The sequence below is a fragment of the Halichoerus grypus genome, chromosome 13 (genome assembly GCF_964656455.1).
Source record: "Halichoerus grypus chromosome 13, mHalGry1.hap1.1, whole genome shotgun sequence".
In the NCBI taxonomy this organism is placed as follows: domain Eukaryota; kingdom Metazoa; phylum Chordata; class Mammalia; order Carnivora; family Phocidae; genus Halichoerus; species Halichoerus grypus.
The window spans coordinates 80135382-80157151 of record NC_135724.1 but is presented as its reverse complement, the minus strand read 5'-3'; the positions used below and the strand labels follow the sequence as shown (position 1 = coordinate 80157151).

The 21770-nt window shown below is 47.0% G+C and overlaps 1 protein-coding gene across 1 annotated transcript in view; it reads right to left on the bottom strand.

Moving 5' to 3' along the window:
* The window catches only part of CIT (citron rho-interacting serine/threonine kinase), a 161943-nt gene that overhangs the window by 2585 nt on the left and 137588 nt on the right, over positions 1 to 21770 (bottom strand). The window contains exons 32-46 of the mRNA XM_078060910.1: positions 20600 to 20737; positions 19657 to 19837; positions 18896 to 18987; positions 18287 to 18391; positions 17909 to 18078; positions 16589 to 16669; positions 16316 to 16451; positions 14503 to 14642; positions 11217 to 11309; positions 9520 to 9628; positions 9277 to 9405; positions 8638 to 8718; positions 6699 to 6777; positions 6386 to 6565; positions 859 to 1159 (exon numbers count right to left, since the gene is read on the bottom strand). Coding sequence (XP_077917036.1) covers positions 859 to 1159; positions 6386 to 6565; positions 6699 to 6777; positions 8638 to 8718; positions 9277 to 9405; positions 9520 to 9628; positions 11217 to 11309; positions 14503 to 14642; positions 16316 to 16451; positions 16589 to 16669; positions 17909 to 18078; positions 18287 to 18391; positions 18896 to 18987; positions 19657 to 19837; positions 20600 to 20737 — 2015 coding nt within the window. The remainder of the gene's footprint in view (positions 1 to 858; positions 1160 to 6385; positions 6566 to 6698; positions 6778 to 8637; positions 8719 to 9276; positions 9406 to 9519; positions 9629 to 11216; positions 11310 to 14502; positions 14643 to 16315; positions 16452 to 16588; positions 16670 to 17908; positions 18079 to 18286; positions 18392 to 18895; positions 18988 to 19656; positions 19838 to 20599; positions 20738 to 21770) is intronic.

The following is a 21770-nucleotide window of genomic DNA, read 5'->3' as shown; positions in this document are numbered from 1 at the left end:
AGGGAATGTAATTCACGGAAAATTCTCCAAAGCTATGGATGGATCTCTGTTACACATACACACACACTTGTCCCCATTTTATCGGTAAATCAGAGGGGCTAAGAAGAAACACTGACTGGCTTTTCCTCTTCTCTTTATTGGCAGGGGTCCCAACAGTGACCTGTAGGTGGCATTAGGAGAATGTGTTCTAGAAAACCAGCCCCCTTCCTGGCCCCCCGGGACAGAAAGGTGGCTGTGCTGTCCAGAGGGGGCCCCTGGAACTGGCTAGCCTGCCGAGGAGGCACCAAGCACTCAGACCCTCCCCCTGCTCATGGGGGCCCCCTTGTCTTCAAGACCTCCCACCATCTCTTCATTCGCTAACTTGAAAAATTATATAGATAACACATGCATACGATTTAGAGATTTCAAAAGGCTCAAAGTTCTAGAAGGCAACCACTGTTCCCAGTTTCTGTGTAGCTCTCCAAAAAAAATTCTTGATGTACGTGTGTATCTGTATATTTGCTTGAAAAAAATAAGGCATAAACATTTTGCATAGTATGCTATCATGTGTGTTTAAGAAGGGAGGATATGCATACATATTTGCTTATATGCATAGAATATCTCTAGAAACTGTTAACACTGGTTGCCTCTGGGGAAGGGAATGATCTACCCTAGGGTAGCTATTACATTTTGAGGTACACATGTACACATCATCCATCTGCTTAGGAAGCCCTCTTAAATGTTTTCTTCCTAAACTTGCTATATGTCCTGAAAAATCTGAATGATAATAAGTCTCCCCCCCCCCTTTTTTTTTCAACAGTGGCCCTGAAGGGCCCTCAGCTCCCCAGGTCACTCCTCTGGCCTCAGGATGTGCCTGACCTTGTTGACCTGGGACAGTGGGGTCCTCACGGCTCCCACAGGCAGCCGGCCCCGGCTGCTGTCTTCAAACAGCCTCCCAGGGGAGCGTTCCCTCCGTGTGCTGAGCATCCGGCCTGGGGACTTCTCCCGCTCCAGGGGGCGGCCGGGAGACTTGTCCCTGCGCAGCTCTGTCCGCCCCTCTCGGTAGCGGTGGGGTGTGCTTGGCTCTCGCGGGTGGCTGGGGCCTTCCGGTGGTGCCGGGCTAGAGGCCACACGCTTGGTGATGTGCTCGTTGTACGTTGGTGGGCCTCGCTTGTTGGGGCTGCAGGCAACAGGAAAGGGAGATGCGGAGCTGAGAAGTCATAACCCCAAAGGGGCATCTTCCTCCTCTGAGAAACACCCATGCCCCGATCTTTAGTAGAAAAGATCCCACCTGAAGTTCTTCAGGCTTTTTGTTTTCTTTTGGTAGCGAGGACAGGGAAAGAAAGATGACAAAAAACAAAAAAACAAGCTTCCTGCTCTCAGTGCAGGTTTTTACTGAGCACCTACTGTGTGCCCAACCCTGTGCTAAGCTCTTTATGTGCTTCGACTCATTAAATCATCATAACAGCTCCACAGGCTAGGAACAAGCATGACCCTCACCATTCAGACAAGAACCTGGAGCTGCAGAGCTGGGACTCTGACACAGGTCAGTTTGACATCCTAATTCCATCCTGTATCCTACTGACCTGGTATTTTGCAGAGCCTAGAAGGCACAGAAGGAAGTCTTCATTTAGGGGTGAGACTGCTACCAGGCCCTTGATATAAGGGAGCAATTTTGAGAAAGCCTGTGCTCATCACTGTCAGCTGCCATCTCTGTCCCCCCTCCTTGGCCTGGTGCTCAGTCACCTCTCCTTCCAGGTGGCTTTCCAAGACTCTTTGGCACCTAATACTGATGTGAGAGGTGTGGGGATCAGGCCTGACAGAATTAGAACACTGAGCAGGACAAATAAAAACAGTATAGTTGGCTCAAAACATGTCCCTGGCCCCAAAGGTTTATAGTAATAACCAAACAATTGAAAACACTGGGGCCTTTTTGTATGGCCCATCCAACCCTCCATCCAGCTCTGGCCTGGATATTTCAAATGAAGGTTTCAGCAGATACAGCCCTAACCATCTCTCTGAAGAAGTGAGATCCAGAAACAGAACTGAGAGTCAATTCCTTCCCACTCCAATGAGCAGAAAAAGTACTCAATCCTCATCATCTCAGCACAATTAGAGCTAGGAAAAGGGAACCTACTTAAAATGGGCACATTTTATAGAGAATATTACTTGGAGAACATATTTTGATTGATTGGGGCTTTATCTCGGAAAATAAAAGTAGAAATCAAGAAAGTAAATTTATCCTCATTATTTTTAAAATCTAAATTACAATTGGAATTATATGCTGATTCTAAGAATGAGCCAAGTATGAATCACATACTGATTTAACTTGCTCTACTTTTCGCAACACAATTGTATGCTAATATGCTCAATGACATACTTTCTGTCAATGTTGGACTTCTGCAGTAAAGTCAAAGTCATTTCTTCAAAAATGAGAGTGTCATTGATTTTCCCAGAGGCCTATCTTAATCCTTGATATTTAAATCCTTCTCTTTGAAAGGGGCCAAATTTGTTGTTTTTTTCTTCAGTTATTGATCTGCCAGAATCGCTTCTGGCAATGCCCATAATTAAAAACAAAGACATCAATGGGGCGCCTGGGTGGCTCAGTCGTTAAGCGTCTGCCTTCAGCTCAGGTCATGATCCCAGGGTCCTGGGATCAAGCCCCGCGTCGGGCTCCATGCTCCGTGGGAAGCCTGCTTCTCCCTCTCTCGCTCCCACTGCTTGTGTTCCCTCTCTCACTGTGTCTGTCTCTGTCAGATAAATAAATAAAATCTTTAAAAAAAATTAAAAAATTAAAAATTAAAAAATAAATAAATAAATAAATAAAAACAAAGACATCTACTGGGGGAGGAGAGACTCTAGAGCAAGCTTGAGGGCCAAATCCAGAGAGATGACCTGTTTTTATAAATAAAGTTTTATTGGAACACAGCCATGCCCATCTGCTTATGCACTGTCTATAGCTGCTTTCACACAACAATAGTTGAATAATTGAGACAGACCATATGGCCCACAAAGCCAAAAATATTTACTATCTGAACCTTTACAGAAACAATTTGCCAATTCCTGCACTACAGTGAAACAGAAAGGTGAGTAGAGATAATTTGATAAGTGATCAGTTCATTGTGAAGATTTTCATGTGATTCTCTGGTTTCCCTGTGCAACTCTAACTGAAGATTCCAGACAACATGCCCAGAAAGCCAGAACCCCCCTGTGCTACATGTCCAGTGGAAAAATTTAAGATAACTCAGATTTCAACATCTTGAAACAAAGTTTTATATTCTTCTCTAGTCATGTGGCTTTAAGATATGGAAGACAAAAATAAATAAATTCCAAGTAGGAGAATTATATTAAGCCTATTTGTAATGGAAGGGAAATTATAAAATGTGTCCACAGGGGCCCATCATAAAGCAAGAAGGATGGCTCCAGGAAGACCGTTTGGAATGTTGGCTTAGATTAATGGAATGAAAGAAAATACCTATCATTCTAGGCCAAGTGGGCAATCTCCCATCTCTGTATCCATTAACGACTAATGATCTCCCATGCCAATTTTATGGGGTTTTTTGTTTGTTTGCAAAGAGTTACATTTCCTGCTCTGCTAAACAGACCAGGTCAGTGAGGCCTTGCAGTGAATCACACTCAACCAAGCTGGCCTTCTACATTCTGACCTGCCAAAGCAGCCTGCATAAAAAAACCATTTTATAAGCCAAGAGACAAGCAAAGACTAACTGCAATTTTCTGGACGTGCCTGGCCACAGCAGGAAAGCAACAGCATTGTCTCTGCCTCTCCTTCACAGGAACTGGAACTCCTTTCAACCACAGAATAAGCAACTTCTTACAGAGACACTATATAGTCTCAAAAGGAAGGTGCCTGCCATCTAATTAGTAAGGCAGTAGAGAAAAAAAAAAATCACAGTACTTTGATTTGTTCTTGGCATGACTTGGGAACTACTTAAAATCTGGACATTTTCAGGAGACAACTATAGTCCTTTGAGCAGTTACTCTTGAGGCAGGGTCAAGCCAAAAGAGTTAGGAACTGCTGGTTATTTACCACTTATTTACCACTTCTGGTTTTCTAGCAAGTGCCCGGGATTAAAATTACACTGACCAAACATTTAGACCAACCTCTTGTATTTCAACAGAAGAAAGACTATTCATTAGGACGTAGTCTCAAAATGTTAGATTTATGATGTTCTTTTCCAAGACCTAAGCACTTTTTAAATATTAGAGGTAGTTCCTCCACCAAATTGAGAGTCCCTTGAGAATAGAAACATGTCTTCATCAGTGTATCCCCAGCCCCAGATACCTTGTCTAGCACACGGTAGGGGATCCACATAACTCTTTCCAGGGTAGACACAGCAGGGCAGAAAATTTAAATCCTAGGTCAGTTAAATATTCCCCTGGGTTAAATAATCTCAGAACTTCTTTGTAGACCAAGAACTTAAAGTTACACATCTCAAACCTACCCATCAACCTGGATCTGGCTCAAAGACTTCTATGTCAAGACAAGGTCAGTCCCACTTCCCACGCACTGCTGGTAGGATTAAAAATGGATATAGCCTTCAGGGAGGAATACTCAGCAACATCTATCAAAATTACAAATGGACATCTGATGTCACCCAACAATTTTTTTCCCCTAGGAATTTATCCTACAGATGGATTCCTAAGCATGCAAAATGACATAAGCACAAAGTCACTTAATTTATTACAGCAACAGTCTGTGAACCACCAAAACATCCAGATACAGGAGCAGTTAAATAAATTAAGGTCACACGAAGGCATAAATGCTGTGTAGGCATAAAAAACAATGAAGAAATACTTCTGATACTGACATGGAGCAACCTCCAAGATACATTCAGGTACAGAAGAATGTGCACAGTGTGCTATCACCTGTATTAAAAAGGGGAGGAACGCTTCCAGAATGGTACAGTAAGGACTGCTGAAAACCCGTTCCTCCATAAAAGCAACCAGAACACTGAAAACAACTGTCTAAATCAACTTTTCAGAACTCTGGAAATTAACCAAAGACTTGGAACAACTCAAAGAGCAAGAGCATTTATGTAAAAAATAGCTGAATCTCTGTAAGAACAAGCTTTGTGACATGTTAATGTGACCTCTTCCCACCCTTTTCTCCCCAGATCTGCAGTTTTGAAACCAACAGCCCTGTAACCACAGCAGCACTGGAGGGAGATCAGGATTGAAGCCCCAGCCCCAGCAAACAGTCCCCATCTGGTCTGGCTACTCCTCTGGCTACCATTCTCCGGGCTTTTTAGCTGACCTGACACAGGGTTTGCTCATGAGAAAAGCCCTATTCCCAGATGTTTATCAAAAACAATCAGCAGCAAGTGTTTAACCTGGCAAATACCTGAGGCAGTGATAGCAGTTGGGGAAGAGGCTGGCCAAAACACTCAAAAGGCAATCTGGGAATAAGGTGTCTACAGGGCATTTTGAAATGGTCCCACATGTTTGTAGGAATCTAGAAGGCTACGCACACGGGTAAGGCTCTGCAAATGCCCAGGAAAAATCTGAGAAGGCCTTAGTCTCTCAACTCTGGCTGACTTTGAGCATTGAAGGTATGCCCAACACACACACACACACAGAACCCCTCGGCAAAGGGTGGGAGACTTCCTGGTTCAATGCATTGAAGGAAATCTCTGCCCAATCATTAGCAGATGACTAACTTAACCAAGCGGAAACCTGAATGGCCACACATAACAATACAGACTTTACAGATTTAGTCCCGGAGAGTCACTCAATAAACTGCAACAACAAACGCAGGGGAGGGGTGGGGGTCTGATTTCCAGAGTTGCCACATTATATTATTTGAAATGTTCAGTCTCCCAACAAAAAATTAGAAGACATGCAAAGAAAGAGGAAAGCATGGCCCATACGGAAGGCCTTATTTCTTCTGGGAAATCTTCCCTGGCCCCCATGTCCAGGCTGGGAACCCTCCTCTGGGTTCCCAAGGTGTCTTCAACTACCCCAGTCTGAGCCCCATCCTCCTAGGCTGTGCTGTAATTGCCTGATTGCTCATGTCTCTCGCCCACTGGGCTCTACGAGGGAGGGACTGCATCTGGTTTATGCAACGCTATACCTCCCATAGCAAGCCCAACTAGCGCGGCAGAATATCTGCTAAAGCAATGAATGCATAATTCATGATCCATTCTAGTGCCACTGAGAATACCCAACAGAGAAAGACCAGACATTTCCTTCCACCTTTTCCAAGGGGGCATTTAAAAATTCTCCCGATACTCAAAAAGGATGGAGTCACTTTCATGCAGTATCTCAAAGAAAGGAGTGGTTTGAGCTTGAAGATTGGGGAAACCTTTGACCAGCTTAGCAAAATTTCCTTCTACCTTACAGAAAAGCACTCTGCATCCTATAATGAAGAAGAGGGGAAGTATGGTACCTGCGGGAGGTGGGGGGGCCCCGGTGGTGGTCGGTGCCGGACTCCTTCACGAGGTTTCCTTTGCAGCAAATGACCCGTAATTTATCCTGGTATGAGGACGCCAGGTAAATCGCTCCTGAGGAAATTGCAGGGCCCAAGTAGCGTGGGTTCGGGATTTCCAAATACGCTCGGGCAGGAGTCCTGAGGAGTTCCAGGTAAGAGTTTACATTCAGGTTACCTCCATTGCTAGGCGGGATGCGAAGAAACAGACACTTGGCCCCGACCCCCGACCCCAACAGCTGAACTTTTCAAAGCCTGAAAGGGCAATGCTTACCCCAGAGAGGAGCGTGCCTGGATCTCAATGACTTCGAGTGAGTTGAAGTGGGTCACAAACAGATAGGGTTCTCTGTAGGCTGCATGGCCACAACAGAAGAAGAGCATGGAGCAAGGAAGGGTTAAAAGAGGAAATCAAAACCAGGCTGCAGTGCTACCTTGGACCCAGCAATCCCACCTAGAATAATTTAGCCTACACATACATCCATGTGCCAACATAATGAGGCATGTTCAAGTTTACTCACTGCCATGTTGTCAGAGCAGAAGATGGGAACCAAATCAAGGGTACGTTATAGGGGGTCAGTTAAATATATTATGGTTCAACTGTGGGATTCTGCACAGCTATAAAAATGCATGAAGCTATGTACGGATGCATAAAAAACCCTGAGGTGTGTTTTACTTAGTGTGCAAAGCAAGATTCAGAATAATGTATAAAGTGTGGCACCACACTGATTTAAAAAAAAAGTGTGTGTGTGGGGGAGGATAAGAATATATTTTCGAGGTGCCTGGGTCGTTAAGCGTCTGCCTTTGGCTCAGGTCATGATCCTGGGTCCTGGGATCGAGCCCCACATCAGGCTCTGCTCTGCGGGAAGCCTGCTTCTCCCTCTCCCACGTCCCCCTGCTTGTGTTCCCTCTCTTGCTGTGTCTCTCTCTGTCAAATAAATAAATAAAATCTTAAAAAATATATATTTTTTCTTACGCATCTGTATTTGCACAAAGCACTGAAAGGATAAGAAGCAGGAGTTTCCCCCCCATCTTAGGGGAGTGGGGATGGAGAATTGGAGAGATAGGTTATATGGGTGAGACTTCTCACAGTATACCTTTTTAAACTGTTTAATTCTGTACATTTTCAAAAAAAAAAAAAAAGACTGAGTTCAAAGATAATTAAATATTTCTGATCTTAATACTATATGTCTATATCATAGCATCAGTAAAACTCTAGGATATGATGGGAGCCTTTTCTATCTTAAAAGGAAAAGGAAATTATCACTATTATCCCTTGTGGTAAACCAAGACTTTGGTTTTGGACAATGAGTCATGCCTCCCGGTACTCAGGCCCTAGTGGAGCCTCCTCGCCTTGAATCTAGGCTGACCCCGTGGCTGCTTTAACCAGTAGAATGTGGTGGAAGCAACAAAGGCCAGCCAGCTTCTACTTTCGCACTCCTGGAAGAAGCCCATGTGGAGAGGAACTGAGGTCTCCAGCCTCCAGCCCCAGCTGAGTTCCCACCAACTATACCAATTGGCCGCCATTTTGTGAGGCCATTTTGGACTTTCTAGTTATCCCAGTGCCCCCACTGGTACCACATGAAGCGGAACTGTCCAGTCAAGCCTCAGCATCTTGGGCAATAATAAGTTGTTGTCTTGTCCATATGCAGCAAAAGAGAAACCAAATAGCCTTGACGGGTATTTTAGCCATAACAGTGTTTCAGAACATTTACACCAATATGTGTGTACATATTTGTACATGTGTGCGTGTTTATGTATATAGGTGTTTATGCGTGACCCAGCAGCTCCAATTTTAGGGCTTATGAGCAGCAGATACTAGACAAGTGTGCAGAGATTAGTGCAAGATGTTCAAGAATGAGCATGACCTACGTGCTCTGCCTAATTAGAACTGGTTAAATTGACAGGTGTTCAGCTATGCCGTGGAGTACTCTGCAGCCTTTGAAATGGTTTAAATAAATTCACAGGGAATGCTCTCCTTTCTTCATGAGAACCTAACAAATATTTCACAAGGCTGGTGGATCTGGCATATGCAGTTCTTCATCAAGCATCAGAATCTTTGCCCTGAACACTTCAGGGGACTATGACCTACGGCACTTGGTGTCTAATGTAATCCACAGGCATAGCGCATAAACCAAAAAGGATTCCACCTGCAATTCTTTCCTAGAACTCCAGCTGCTGGCAGAATAGAGCCCTCCAGACCTTGGTTCACTTACCAAAGGCCAAAGGTAAGCGACTCCACTTGAGATCGTCTGTGCGGCTACGTCTTCCGTAAGAATCCACGAACACCCCAAATTCTGCAAGGAGTTTGAGCCAGGGGGCGTCAGCACAGTCAGAGGCAACAGAATCAATGACACCACACACTTTGCCAGAAGAACAAGGGAGTGAGCCCAGGGGACCACCAGCCACATTTAACTGGATCGTTAAGACCTGAGGACCTTTGCTGAGCCACATCTCTCAGAGATGTGTTAAAGGAAAGTGGGAGAGACAGGAAAGAAGGAGCAAAGGAAGGAGGAAGAGACGGGAGACATGGAGGAAGGGAAAGGGAAGAAACAGAGACCCAGACACAAGGAGGAAGAGACAGGAGGACCCAGAGATTTGCCGTGGGGGAGGGGAAGGGAAAAGAGGAATAAAAAAGAATGAAGAGAAACATCAAAAGAAAACCCAAGAAAGAAGGAACGGAAAAGAGAGAAAGGAAAGGGAGAGAGAGAAGCAAGGGGCGGAGAAGGAAAGAAGTGGCTGCTCTCAGGACAGAGTATGATGGAGCTGGACCGGGCGAGAGCCCTGGTGGGGGTCTGGGACTCCCGGCGCCCGCAAGCCCTCAGGACAGTGGCCGGCAGGGAGCCCCGACTCACCGTGGAAGCAGAGCAGGTATTCCTCCCGCTGCCCTGCGCTGTTCACCTGCACGATCGAGACAGGGAAACTGTTGGAAGAGGAGGCAAACACAGCAGGTGCCAAGGAATGGTCATTCTTATCCAGGAATTCTGTAAAGGCAGGTGGGAAGCGGGGCGTCAGGGAGGAGCCAGAGTTGGCGGTGAGGCCAGAGCAGAGATTGGCTGGCGGGGCGGTGGGGGAGTGCGGGCAGACTAGGACCCTACCCTCAAGCGTGTACTGCTTCATGTCAATTTCGTAAAATTTATTGGTTCCGATGAGGATACTGTAATTGGTGAAGTGGATGCAGCTGCAGGGCTCTGAGGTCTCTATCTCCTGAGACAGAGGGTAGAAGAAAACGATGTGAGTTAACACAAGGCAGCTCCATTTCCACTGCTATTCCATTTCCCCCTCAGGCATCTCACCGAGCCTTGGAGACGGTCGCCTCTGGACTTGTTCACGTTCTCGGCCACACAAATCACACACACTCAATCCTTTCACGTCCCCCATGAAGACTAATAATTCCTTTGCTACCTCTGCGTTCTTTGCAACCCAGACCAAGAAAATAGTATCAAATGGCAGCCCAAAAAAGAGAAACACCATTTCAATGGAAAGGTTGCATTCAAAGACAGATCTTTAAAAATAATAAATTCTTATCTGAGGAAAAAGACTGGAAAACACAGGGCTGGTTAGAGGGAGTTGGTTTAGCTTCCTTCTTTTTGTGAGCTAAGTTTCTAACACGAACCTCTATTACCTATATAATTATTCTCATCACTGTTGTTGTCATCTCTTCCCTTCCCCTCCCCCACGGCAAATCTCTGGGTCCTCCTGTCTATTAGTGATCAGCTTTCTAGTTACTTCCACTTGTTTTCAGGCCCATCCTAATATTTTCAAAAACCTAGGCATGCTTATTCAAAATGGTGGCCAAGAATTATAAAGCAGCACTGATTTCTGAGGCTTTTCCTAAAGCTAACAGTTCAAAATCTAATCTGCACTATCACCACTGCATATTTACTGAGCACCTGGTAAGTATGAGGAAACGTCTAGGCAACATGACACAGTGAAAGCAGGGAAAAATCAAACTTCAGAGTTTTGGTCTCAACTTTGTAACAGGACCTCAGCCGGCCTCAATGGCCTCACCTGAAAATTGGGGATTACCACCCGTGCATTTCAGGGCTGTTGTGAAAAGTGTTTGTAAAATAGTCAGCTGGGTCTTTGGTACCAGTAGGTGATCAATAAAATTAAACAAACGAACAGCCCACCCAGGATGAAACTGTTTCCCTAACACATAATGACCCTTATATATTCACCCCGCATTTCGCTTGAGACTAATCGTGAAGGCACCTGAAATAAATTAGGCTTACAACAGGTGGAGTTTTCCTAATCTAGGGACAACGGCCAGCCTCTGGAAGGGAGGCAAATGATCTAATGTGCACCTTGTCCACACTGCAGTCACCATCACCACCACTCTGCTCCACGGAGAATCAGCTCCCTAATTACACCTAGGAACACAGTGAGCACTGGCTTTTCCAAAAGTTATTAATGGAAACGTCTAGGATCCGACAAAGATTCTGCTAAGTGTCGCCAGGGACTGCTAGCTTCTCGGAGAGAGCTCTTTCCTTTTTTATGCTAATTTAAAAGTGTCTCTTCCATCAGCCTGCTTCCTTTCCCCTTAACAAAGAGCTGAATTCACTGGGCTGGCTGGAGAGGCAGCTCACAGGCAGGAGAAAGAAAGTGAGAAGGAAAACTGCAGCTACTCAGGGCTCTGGAGCTTTCTCCAGGAAGGAAGGGTGTGTCTGCTTGTCTGTCTGTCTCTCTCTGGAGGTCACCCAGGCTGAAGGGACCGGGCACACACTGGTCCCTGAGCAGCACACTTTCCACACTAGGTGGGGGAACAGCAGGATGGCCGAGGCCCAGGACTTACTTTCCGAATGCAGTACTTGCTGAGGTTTTCGTTGTAGCGGAGAAGGACAACTTTGCTGGGCGTGGCTGCGCAGATGCAGAGCCCGTTCTCAATCTGAAAAGCAATCAGGGAAACGAAGAGAAAGAGGCTCACTGGTGTGTATGCTGGCTCCGTAGCGAAGCTAGGAACGTGGGTGCCTGGGTGGCTCAGTTGGTTAAGTGACTGCCTTCGGCTCAGGTCATGATCCTGGAGTCCCTGGATCGAGTCCCGCATCGGGCTCCCTGCTCAGCAGGGGGTCTGCTTCTCCCTCTGACCCTCCCCCCTCTCATGTGCTCTCTCTCTCAAATAAATAAATAAAATCTTAAAAAATATATATATATATAAGACAGAAGAAACTTTAAAAAAAAAAAAAAAAAAACTAGGAACGTAACACCAATTTAGAGCAGAGTCTCTCCACCTCGGTACTACTGACACCAGACCAGATAATCCTCTGTGGCGAGAGGCTGTTCTGTGCATTGTAGGGTGTTTAGCAGCAACCCTGGGCTCTACCCTCTAGATGCCAATGGCACTACCACCAGCTGTGAAGGCCAAAAATGTCTCCAGACATTGCCCGGTGTTCCCTGCGGGAGAGAACTGCCCCTGGATAAGAACCACTGATTTAACAAAGACCTGGCAAAGGCCCCTGGAAATCACGTGACACGACACACATTTGGTGTGTACGCACCTTCTGCTAGAGACTGCGTCTTTTGACGATCTTACCCTGAGGGAGGAAGGCAGTAGAAATTACCTCAAGAATTTAGAGACTGTGGTTCAAAGAGAAAAGTTCTTAGCTAAGATCTGTGTACGTGGAGTTCTCTTTTTCTGGAACAGCTAAATCACTCTTACTTCGCCTCCCAATATCAGGTCTTTGTCATTTCACCAAGGGCGAAAAGAAGCTTCTCAAATCAGTACTGACATGAAGGTCAGCAGTTGGCGGGGAGGGGTGGAATGAGATGGGATGGGAGAGGGAAGGAACACACAGGAAAATGGAAACTGTTAGTAATGTTCTAGCTCTTGGGGTGGGTAGTGAGTTTGGGGATGTTTATATTATTAGATGTTATAATTTTATAATGTACCTATTTTTTTAGTAGTTCCAACACTGTAAAATGCCCATTTCTAGGTAACTCATCATTCACAGAAGAAATCATAAGAAATTTTAAAATACGTGGAATGATAAAAACTTACAGGATGTGACTAAAATTGTAGTTAGAGGGAAAATGTATGGCCTTAAAAGGCTTATCTTTAAAAAAAAAAAAAAAAAGACCTGAAAATTAATTAGCTAAACAAGAGATTAGAAAGAGAACAACGGAAGAAAGCCAGAGAAAACTGAAGGAAGGAAAAACAAAGATTAAGGAAAAAGCAAAAATCAATGATAAATAAGATAATGCTATCATAGCAAGAATCAGTACAGCCCGAAGCTGCTCCTTTATAAAGATTAGTAAAATCGGTATAATGCTGATGAAATTAAGATGAATGAGAGATCCAGCACAAGTAATATTAGGGATAAAAAAATGCAACAGCTATAAGAGAATATACAACAAAGAACAAAAAGCAGAAAAAAGGAGAGGAAAAAAATGTTCTCTTTAAAAAGAAGAATTGATAAAACTGAAAAGGTGCAGCGTTCCTTGCTGGGTCCCCATCTGGAAATCCCGGGTCCTTCCAGCAACGTCCTTTATCAGTCCCTCAAGATTCACCTCCTCCGAGAAATCTTTGCAAACTCTAGGCCAGCCATCCTCTTCCTTTATATTCTGTCCTCTTCTTCTTGTTGCCACAGTTAATCCCAAGCGTTGTAAAAGTGGCTCAGAAAAGAATCCCACCAGCCCCATGGCCAGAGTGTTTCAGAAACCAAAAGTCCTCAAGAACAGTGGCCACGGCCAAGGTCAAGCCCCCCCCAGAAGGTTCCTGTGGCCCACTGCACCCCTCCCCTGTTGGTCCTCCATCCCTCAGCACAGACCCCTCTGAAGGCTCGCTCAAGTACATAGGATGTGCTAGGTAAACGTTGACTGAGTGACTAAACGCCAAATACCCAGTGAACAGTCTTCTGAGTAGGGAAAGGCAGTGGTTTACAACGGGAGAACTCCAGTAGCCTCAGGGAGTCTACAAATGCTTGATTCAGATTTTATTAAAGTTATATATGTTCAGGGGCGCCTGGGTGGCTTAGTTGGTTAAGCGACTGCCTTCGGCTCAGGTCATGATCCTGGAGTCCCGGGATCGAGTCCCGCATCGGGCTCCCTGCTCAGCGGGGAGTCTGCTTCTCTCTCTGACCCTCCCCCCCTCTCATGTGCTCTCTCTCTCTCTCAAATAAATAAATAAAATCTTTAAAAAAAAGTTATATATGTTCACGTGTATGCACCCACAAATACTCTTTTTTTTAATAAAAAAAATTTCCTTAAAGAAGCAGGCAAGCAAATGTATTTATGTGCCAAAATCAATATGCTATTAGCTACCAAAGAATTAACTTGACTTATCAGGAACTGACTTTATGTTATATAAATGTCGTAAGTCAGAATTTGCAAGTTTTTAGTAATAAAACATTTTGTCACTTAGTTCACATGGGGTTCCATGTTAGATTAAAAAAAAAAAAGACTAGGGGCGCCTGGGTGACTCAGTCAGTTGAGCAGCCGACTCTTGATCTCAGCTCAGGTCTTGGTCTCAGAGGTCGTGAGTTCAAGCCCCATGCTGGGCTCCATGCTGGGTGTGGAGCCTTTTTTAAAAAAAAATGAAAATAAAAAGGACTCCCATCATACACACACACACACACACACACACGCACACACACACACGCACACACTCACACACACTTTTTATTTTACTTATTTTATTTTTTTAAAGATTTTTTAATTTATTTATCCTAGAGAGAGAGATCACAAGCAAGGGGGAGGGGCAGAGGAAGAATCAGACTCCCCGTGGAGCAGGGAGCCCGATGCGGGGCTCGATCCCAGGACCCTGGGATCATGACCTGAGCCCAAGGCAGATGCTTAACGACTGAGCCACCCAGGCGCCCTCACACACTTTTTTAAACTATAGATCATCCTTTTAGTTTTGTTAATTTTATCCTCATTTTTCTCTCTGACGTTTCCTTTGGACTCAAAGCCTGTGCAAATTTCATGGCTACACAAATTGTTCCGTGTGCCTAAAGGAAGCAACAGAAATTTAACCCAATGAGAGGACAGTTAGTCTTCAAGGTCAAATCAATGAGCCCCGTAGAAAGGGGGGCAGAGCTGATTTCCAGAACACTCGGCCCGCCGAGGCCCTGAGGAGAGCTTACCTTGCCGGCGGCAAACAAGTGGCAGCCCTTCACGGCTTCGAAAACGTTGGGGGAGATGTCGGGCTGGGCGGGAAGGTGAGCTTGTGCGAGGGACTGCTTCACTTTCTTCACGTCAACAAGGCACAGAGCCCGCTCTTCTCCTGAGGGGGACGGAAGAGCCTCAGGTCAGTGTGAGGCAGGGAAGCAGAGACACGGGAAGGCAGTTCTGCCTCTCCTCACAAGGAGCCAGGCGGGGCCACGCAGATGAACAGTTTTCCACAGAGTCCTGTCTACACGGCTCCAGTCCAAGTTTTAGAAGTACAGTGAAAAACATCTGGCTTCTTGGTCAAGATGCTGGGATGGAAAAAAAAAAAAAACCTCTGCAGACGTAAAATCCGAGAGCATGAACTGGACTTTTAAACATGCTCCCACCAAAGTGGAAAGAAGGATGGGTTAGGAGCACCGACGGGACATGTTATAAAACCACAGGCTTGGACTATTCCAATATGCCAATGTCATGGAGGACAAAAATCCATTCCAGATTACAGGGGACTACGGGGACACCACTAAACGTAATGCACGACCTGGGACGGGATCACAAATCAGGGCAAAAAATACCAGAAAGGACATTATTGGAGGCGCGGGTAAAATCTGACTCCGGGCAGCGTATCAGACAACTGCATTACAGCAAGGGTTAAATTTCTTGAATTCCAAAAACTGGGCCACGTGGCACTATCCCGTGTGATACTCCGATGGTGGGTCTGTGCCCTGACACGTTTGTCTAAGCCCATGGGAGGGACACCACCCAGAGTGAACCCTAATGGGAACCGGGGAGCCAGGGTGACGATGTGTCACTGTGGGTTCATCAGTTACGGCCAGTGTGCCACTCTGGTGGGGATGGTGACAGTGCGGGCAGGGGGCATCCGGGAACTCTCTGGACTTTCTGCTCAATTTCGTCGTGAGCCTAAAACCACTCTAAAGAATAAAGTCAAGAAGGAAGGGAAGAAGGTGGGGATGGAGGGCAAGGAAGGAAAGGAAGAACAGGAAGGGAGGCAAGCAAGCGGAAAGAAAGAAACAGAAGAGGCAAAGAGACGGAGTGTTGGAAGACCCAGAAAGGCCAGTTCCTGACCCTATTACTTCACCCCCAGAGGCATCCGGCCACACCTGAAACAAGACCTGGCTGTGGATGTTTTCGAACACTGAGCCAAAAATTACTGTTTTCCCTTAAGAAAAAAAAAGGACCGCCAATAAAGAGAGAAAAAATTTTTTCTGCCGTGGTTGTGTAAGAGAATGCTCTTATTCTTAGCTGATATGCTAAAGACTTTGGGGTCACAGCTGCGAGGGACTCTCAGACGGTTCAGCAGTTAGTGTGTGTGCGTGCGCGTTTGTAGAGGAAGAGAGTAAAAATATGGCAAACTGCTAACAGTGGTGAACAGCCCAGGGGTCCCCGAGGGGCCCCAGAGAGGTGAGAGGCCACATGCTAACAGCAGGCAAGCTCCCAGAAGGCCACGGCTCACGATGGCGTTGACGTCACCATGACGTCGACATCAAAGGGTCTGCCGTTCATGACGCTTCGGGGCTCACTAGTCCTCACTCGGCATGACGGTGAAGTGTTCCTTGGGGGTGTCAGACTGTGCCACACAGGCCACCACGGGAGTGAATCTGGGACGAGAGTGCCATCAGCTCGGGCACCGATGGGGACCCGGAGGAAAGAGCCGCTTTGGCTCCCATCTGCCACCAAGAGGGCTGCCTTTGTGTTTCACAGGCGTGACACTCGGTCTCAAATAGTTTCCCTCGACAGTGAAAAGAAAGCGCCACGTCCTTGGCCTACCACCTGCTATCATGAGGAGCTTCTCCAGGTCCTTGATGATATAAATTTGGAAGACCGCTCCAATTCCGGGGACATGGGTGAGGGAGTTCTTCAAGACATTCAGTGCGTAGAGCCCTTCCTCAGTGCCCACCAACACCACCTGCAGGAACAGAAGTCCACAGGCGGAGCGTAAGCACAACCACGTCCCCATGACAACCCCGAAGCGTAGGAAAAGCAAGAGCCCTTTGTCTCGTGACTTCGGGGGGACTACAGCCAGTGTCCGGAGAACAGCGCTACCTGGTCACTGAAGGGCAGCGTGCAGTTCATGTCCAGACGGTCATCACCTTCCAGTTTCAGCAGGGAGTTTCCAAGCAATTTCTTTTCATATTGGAACCAAGAAAGAAAAGAAAAGAAAAGAAAAAAAAAAACAAGGCACAGTAAGTGTGAGCTGTTCATAACCAAACCATCCAGAAAGACAAAAGCAAGAATGGAGAGAAGTTTGGTGCCAGGAAGAAAGTAAGGTTACTCCTGAAAACGCCAGAAACACACATTTGCTCTTGGCTTGCCCCGTATTTTGATCTGAGCTCAAAAGGCAGCAGGTGAATGTTTCTGGTACCTCCGGGGCGGTTGTTAATTAGCATCAGAGTTACGCCCCGGCTTGGACGCAGAAATAAATGAGTGAAGTAGACACTGAGAGATTTTCTGCGGTAGGAAATAAACTGACGCTAAAGAGATGTCACCCGCAGAGGGTTAATAAGCCACATGGAAGGCTCCTTCCCCTCCAGGCTGCAGCCAAAGAACAAAGCCCAGGGTCGGCAGCGAAGCAGCAAAAGCTTCTGAATCTCTTTACCTGAACCCACGCAGGCAGAAGCTCGTAGGAGAGACAGTCGCCGCCCTATTGTGCACATATTAACGTGGATTTCAATAAAAGGCTCGCACAGGGAACCACAGAACAAGTCATCAAAACAGGTCCACCCAGTGAGCCAAGCTCCTCTCGGGAGGCTCATGGTTAAGAAGTTTGCCCCTGCAAACACCGAACGTGTTTACTAGGAGCCCAGTGTTTGGTCTTGGGTGGAGAAAACGCCAATGAGCAAGGAGCCCTGCTTATATTCTGGAACTTTCCCGGAGGAGTGATGCCAATCAAGGCACACCTACGGTTCTGCCGTCTTAAGGAGAAGTAGGATCCCGAGCCTGCCTACAGAGGAGATCATGTGGAAGCTATGGAGAAGGTTATGGAAAGCCCTCCCCGAGTTGGCAGACTTTTGCGCTGCTTCGTGGCCAAGTGCTTGCAACTCAAGTCGTGAAATAAACTCATCAGAGTAAACGAGGAAGAGGATCTCCGTCTGAGTATGTCTGCCGCCATGACCAAGACCCGTTGCGCCCCAAGCGCTCGCTAATGGCGCTGACTCCCCTGTTATAAAGGGCTGCAGAGGGAGGGCGTGTGACACCAGACAAGCCAGCGCAGAGCCCGTGTCTTGGTCACACAAGCGCCCCAGTCACGACAGTCTCGGACCATCGCCCCTCAGGGAGGCAGCAACAGGGCTCCCGGCACTCAGGTCAGTTCCCACGTCAGCCCACGTCACAAAGACAAGCTCCAGCGCCCGTCTTCATACTCACAGCATCGGCTTCTGCTTTTTCCCTAGAAACTCTCCCACCTGCGACAACGGACTCTAAGGCAGTGACCCAGCGCTGTTTGTCGGGGAAGCTGGGAGCCAGCAAGTAGAGCGTTCTCCCGGGCCAGCAGGTGGTGTGCGGGTGAGACTCCATCTTCAGTACGTAGGGGACATCTAGGGGATCGGACAGAGAGCAGGGGTTGGGTGTGGCTTTCCCTCACGCCCAGGAGAGGGAAGGCCCTGAGGTGTCAGAGATCCCCGCTCCCAAGCACGCAAGTCCCAGTCCCCCCTGAGACGGGAGAGCGGAGGAGAGTGGCCCCTTGCAGCCCCGCTGGCTGAGCAAGCCCGGCGCGCCCCCGGTGGGTTCTCCTGCTTCCCTCACCTGCTTTGGCTGTGTTTGCAAGCTCAGAAGCACCCACGGCGCCGTGAATAGATACGTCCCCGTCGGGAAGGCTCAGCTCAAACTCTTCCAGCGGCCTCTGTCCAGCTTGGGGCAGAGAGGAAGGGCAGGGAGAAAACCAAAAGAACAGGAACAGGAACAAGGGGAGAGAAGAAGGAGAGAGAGACAGGGCAAGAGAGACAGTATGCGTGGAAAGAGAGGCACACGAGAACAAAGGAGGAAGGAGAAAGGTGTGCAGAGAAGGCGGAGAGGGAAGATAAAAACAAAATAAAGTGTGTCAGATGAGTAGCACAGTCAAATTTCTGATGACGATGCGGATTTATGGGCTAGTTGACTGAGGCAGAAGTTCTCTGAAGGTGTATTAGCAGGCAGAATCTTCAGGGCAGCACCCTGCGGGTTCTTCAGAGGGGAGACCTATAGACGTGAGTATCGTACCAATAACCTTTAGCGAAGTCATTTGGTTTTTAATTTCAAAAATGGGAAATCGTAGAAGGCTTGCGACGCAGTCCGAGAAACAAAGCCTTCACGCCAAGACTGGGAGACCTGCATCAACCACGTGCACCGAAATTTCCCCCTGAATTATTAATTTACCTTCTCTGGCTTCATTGTCATAAATGAGGACTTTGGATCCCTCCAGGACAATGTATTTCCGGTCCCAGCCTTGCTGTCCTCGTTTGTTATTCCTGGGAAAAGAGGGATGGACAAGAACAAGGGTGTGGAGCCCGAATCACAGGGAAGGGGGAGGAGTGGCGGGGAGGGGGAGAGGGAATCCTAGTCAAGAGGCTTCCCAGGGAAAGCTCAGGAATGGGAGCGGCCTGGGCTGTTCTGTCAGGGGCCGCGAAGCTTCCTGCTACCCCTTGTAGGTTCTGTGGCTGGCCCAGGAATGCCCCTGGTAGCAGAAGGACGAATGGCAGAGAAGCATACAATTTTAATTTATATGTTCCCGGGAGTCTCCCCCAGACAGTAAAGGCCCCAAAAGTGGAGAGGCCTATGTGTTTGTACACTGGCTCGAACAAAGACTAGTAATTATGAAAAAGCAACTAAAATGGTGCAGGAGACAGAAGGAAGATAAAAGGTTACTTTAACAAGGGTTCCTTGCAGAGTTCTCTCTGTAGGCCCTGATTCCCTGTCTCTGGTGATAATCCGCCTTTCCTCCTGGAAAAGGGAGGGCTGCTTTTACACAGGAATCGCATCTCCGACTTTCAGGAAGAGAGAGGGGAGGTCAGGGTGTCCTTCTGAGACCGGGGTTTGTCACGTGCCTTTGGCTCCAAATATTCCTTGTTCCCAAGCGGCCTATTTTGGGGTGGTGTCTTCACCAGCACCTGCCCCAGCCCGAGGCACGCGGACAATACCTGGGCACCTTCATCCACCCTTCCAGGTGCAAGCCACTGCTGGGCTCCTTGGTCTGGAGACCCGGGGAGTTCATTTTGTCGCGGCAGAAGGCCTCGGTGAAGTGTGTGGCATACTCGGCTGGCAGGCCGCAGGTGGCCGGCAAGCACGTGGAGCACTTGGGATGACACATCACCTGACATTCTGGAGAAAAGCAGAAAACACCTTGGCAGACCCTGGCCCGTGCTCTCCTCTGCCAGCCAAGCCCCCGCCAGGCCCCAACACCCAGGCAATCCCTAAGCTTGACCAGAAGCCAGGCCCCGACAGAGAAAGGAAACGAGGGAGCCAAGTGTTCTCGACACGGTGTTCCCGGCTTCTCCCCAGGCCGCCACCAACAGGTGTGTAAGGGACCCGTTTGCACAGTGCAGCTGGAGACAAACACACAGCCTAAAAGTGGGGAGAGAGCAACCTGGGCAAAAAGAGGGGGCTGGAAATTAGCAAAGCACAAGGTGTTTTGCTTTTGCACAGGGCGGTGGAGACATGAGCTGGAAACACGGATAAGCTCATTCCTTTAACAGGGGAAAAATAGTGTCCTCCCACTGAAACTGAAAGCTTGAAAATGAATGTACTACAGGATGAAAAATTTAAAAAGAAAAAACACAGGGGCGCCTGGGTGGCGCAGTGGGTTGAGTGTCCAACTCTTGGTTTGGGCTCAGGTCGTGATCTCAGGATCGTGAGATCGAGCCCTGCGTCAGGCTCCAAGCTCAGCGCAGAATCCGCTTGAGATTGTCCCCCCCTCTCTCCCTCTACCCCTCCCTCTCTGCTCCCCCACTCTCTCTAACGTAAATAAATAAATCTTTAAAGAAGAAAGAAAAAAGAAAAGAAAACCACCCACTCCCATCAGATAGATCTGTTCGGGTGGAGACAGGCAGGTCCCCACTGCGAACGCACAGCCGCTGCTCTTACCAAGACATTTGGATGCCTGGCGCCCAAAGTGCACAGTATCCAGACACACAGCACACTTCGTGGCTCGCATGTTTAATCCTACGTTAAATCGGTGAGGAATATTGTGGTGCATGCGCTCCTTAAGACGCCGACTGAATTCTGAAGGAAAATTAAAAAAAAAAAAAAATCATAAGGTGTTACAAATGATCCCATCAAGATAGTAAAAAAAAACAACCCAAAGAATGGGAAAGAATATTTGTAAATCATATCTCTGACAAGGGACTTGTTGCTAGAATATATAAAAAGCTCTTACAACTCAATAATAAAAAGACAAATAACCCAACTTTAAAACGGGCAAAGGATTTGACTAGACATCTCTCCAAAGAAGATAAATAAATGGCCAAGAAGCACATGAAAAGATGGTCAAAATCACTAGTCATTAGAAAAACACAAATCAAAAGCACAATGAGATTCCACTTCACACCCACCCAGACGTCTAGAATCAAATATGCAGGAAACAAGTGCTGGTGAGGATGTGGAGAAATTAGAACCCTCATACACTGCTGGTGGGAATGTCAAATGGTGTAGCCACTCCGGAAGACAGTTTGGCAGTCTCTCGAAAAGTTGAATTTAGGATCACCCAGCAATGGTATGACCCAGCGATTCCATTCCTGGGTATGTCCCCAAGAGAACTGGAAACATACGTGGCCACAACATACAACGTTCACAGCAGCATTATTTATAATGGCCTAAAAGTGGAAACAACCCAAATTATTATCAGTGGATTAAGAAACAAGATGTGCTATCCATACAATAGAATATTATTCAACCGGAAAAAGTAAACTAATAAATGCTATAACATGGGTGAATCTCAGAAGCAGTATGCTCAATGAAAGAAGCCAGACACAAAAAATACGGTATGATCTCACTTACTGAAATGTCCAGAGTAGCAAATCTATTCGGCTTAGTGGCGGCCAGAGGCCGGGCAGAGGGGAGAATGGGGAGTTCTGCTATAGGGTAGAGTGCTTTTGGGGGAGGGAAAGGTTGAGGCCAAAAATGTCCCCAAATTACAATGCGACGGTTGTACAACCCTGTGCACTTGATAAAAAAACATCATACACTTCAACTGTGTGAATTGTATGGTGTGTGAATTTATCTCAATAAAGCTGTAAAAAAACCATTACAGCAGATT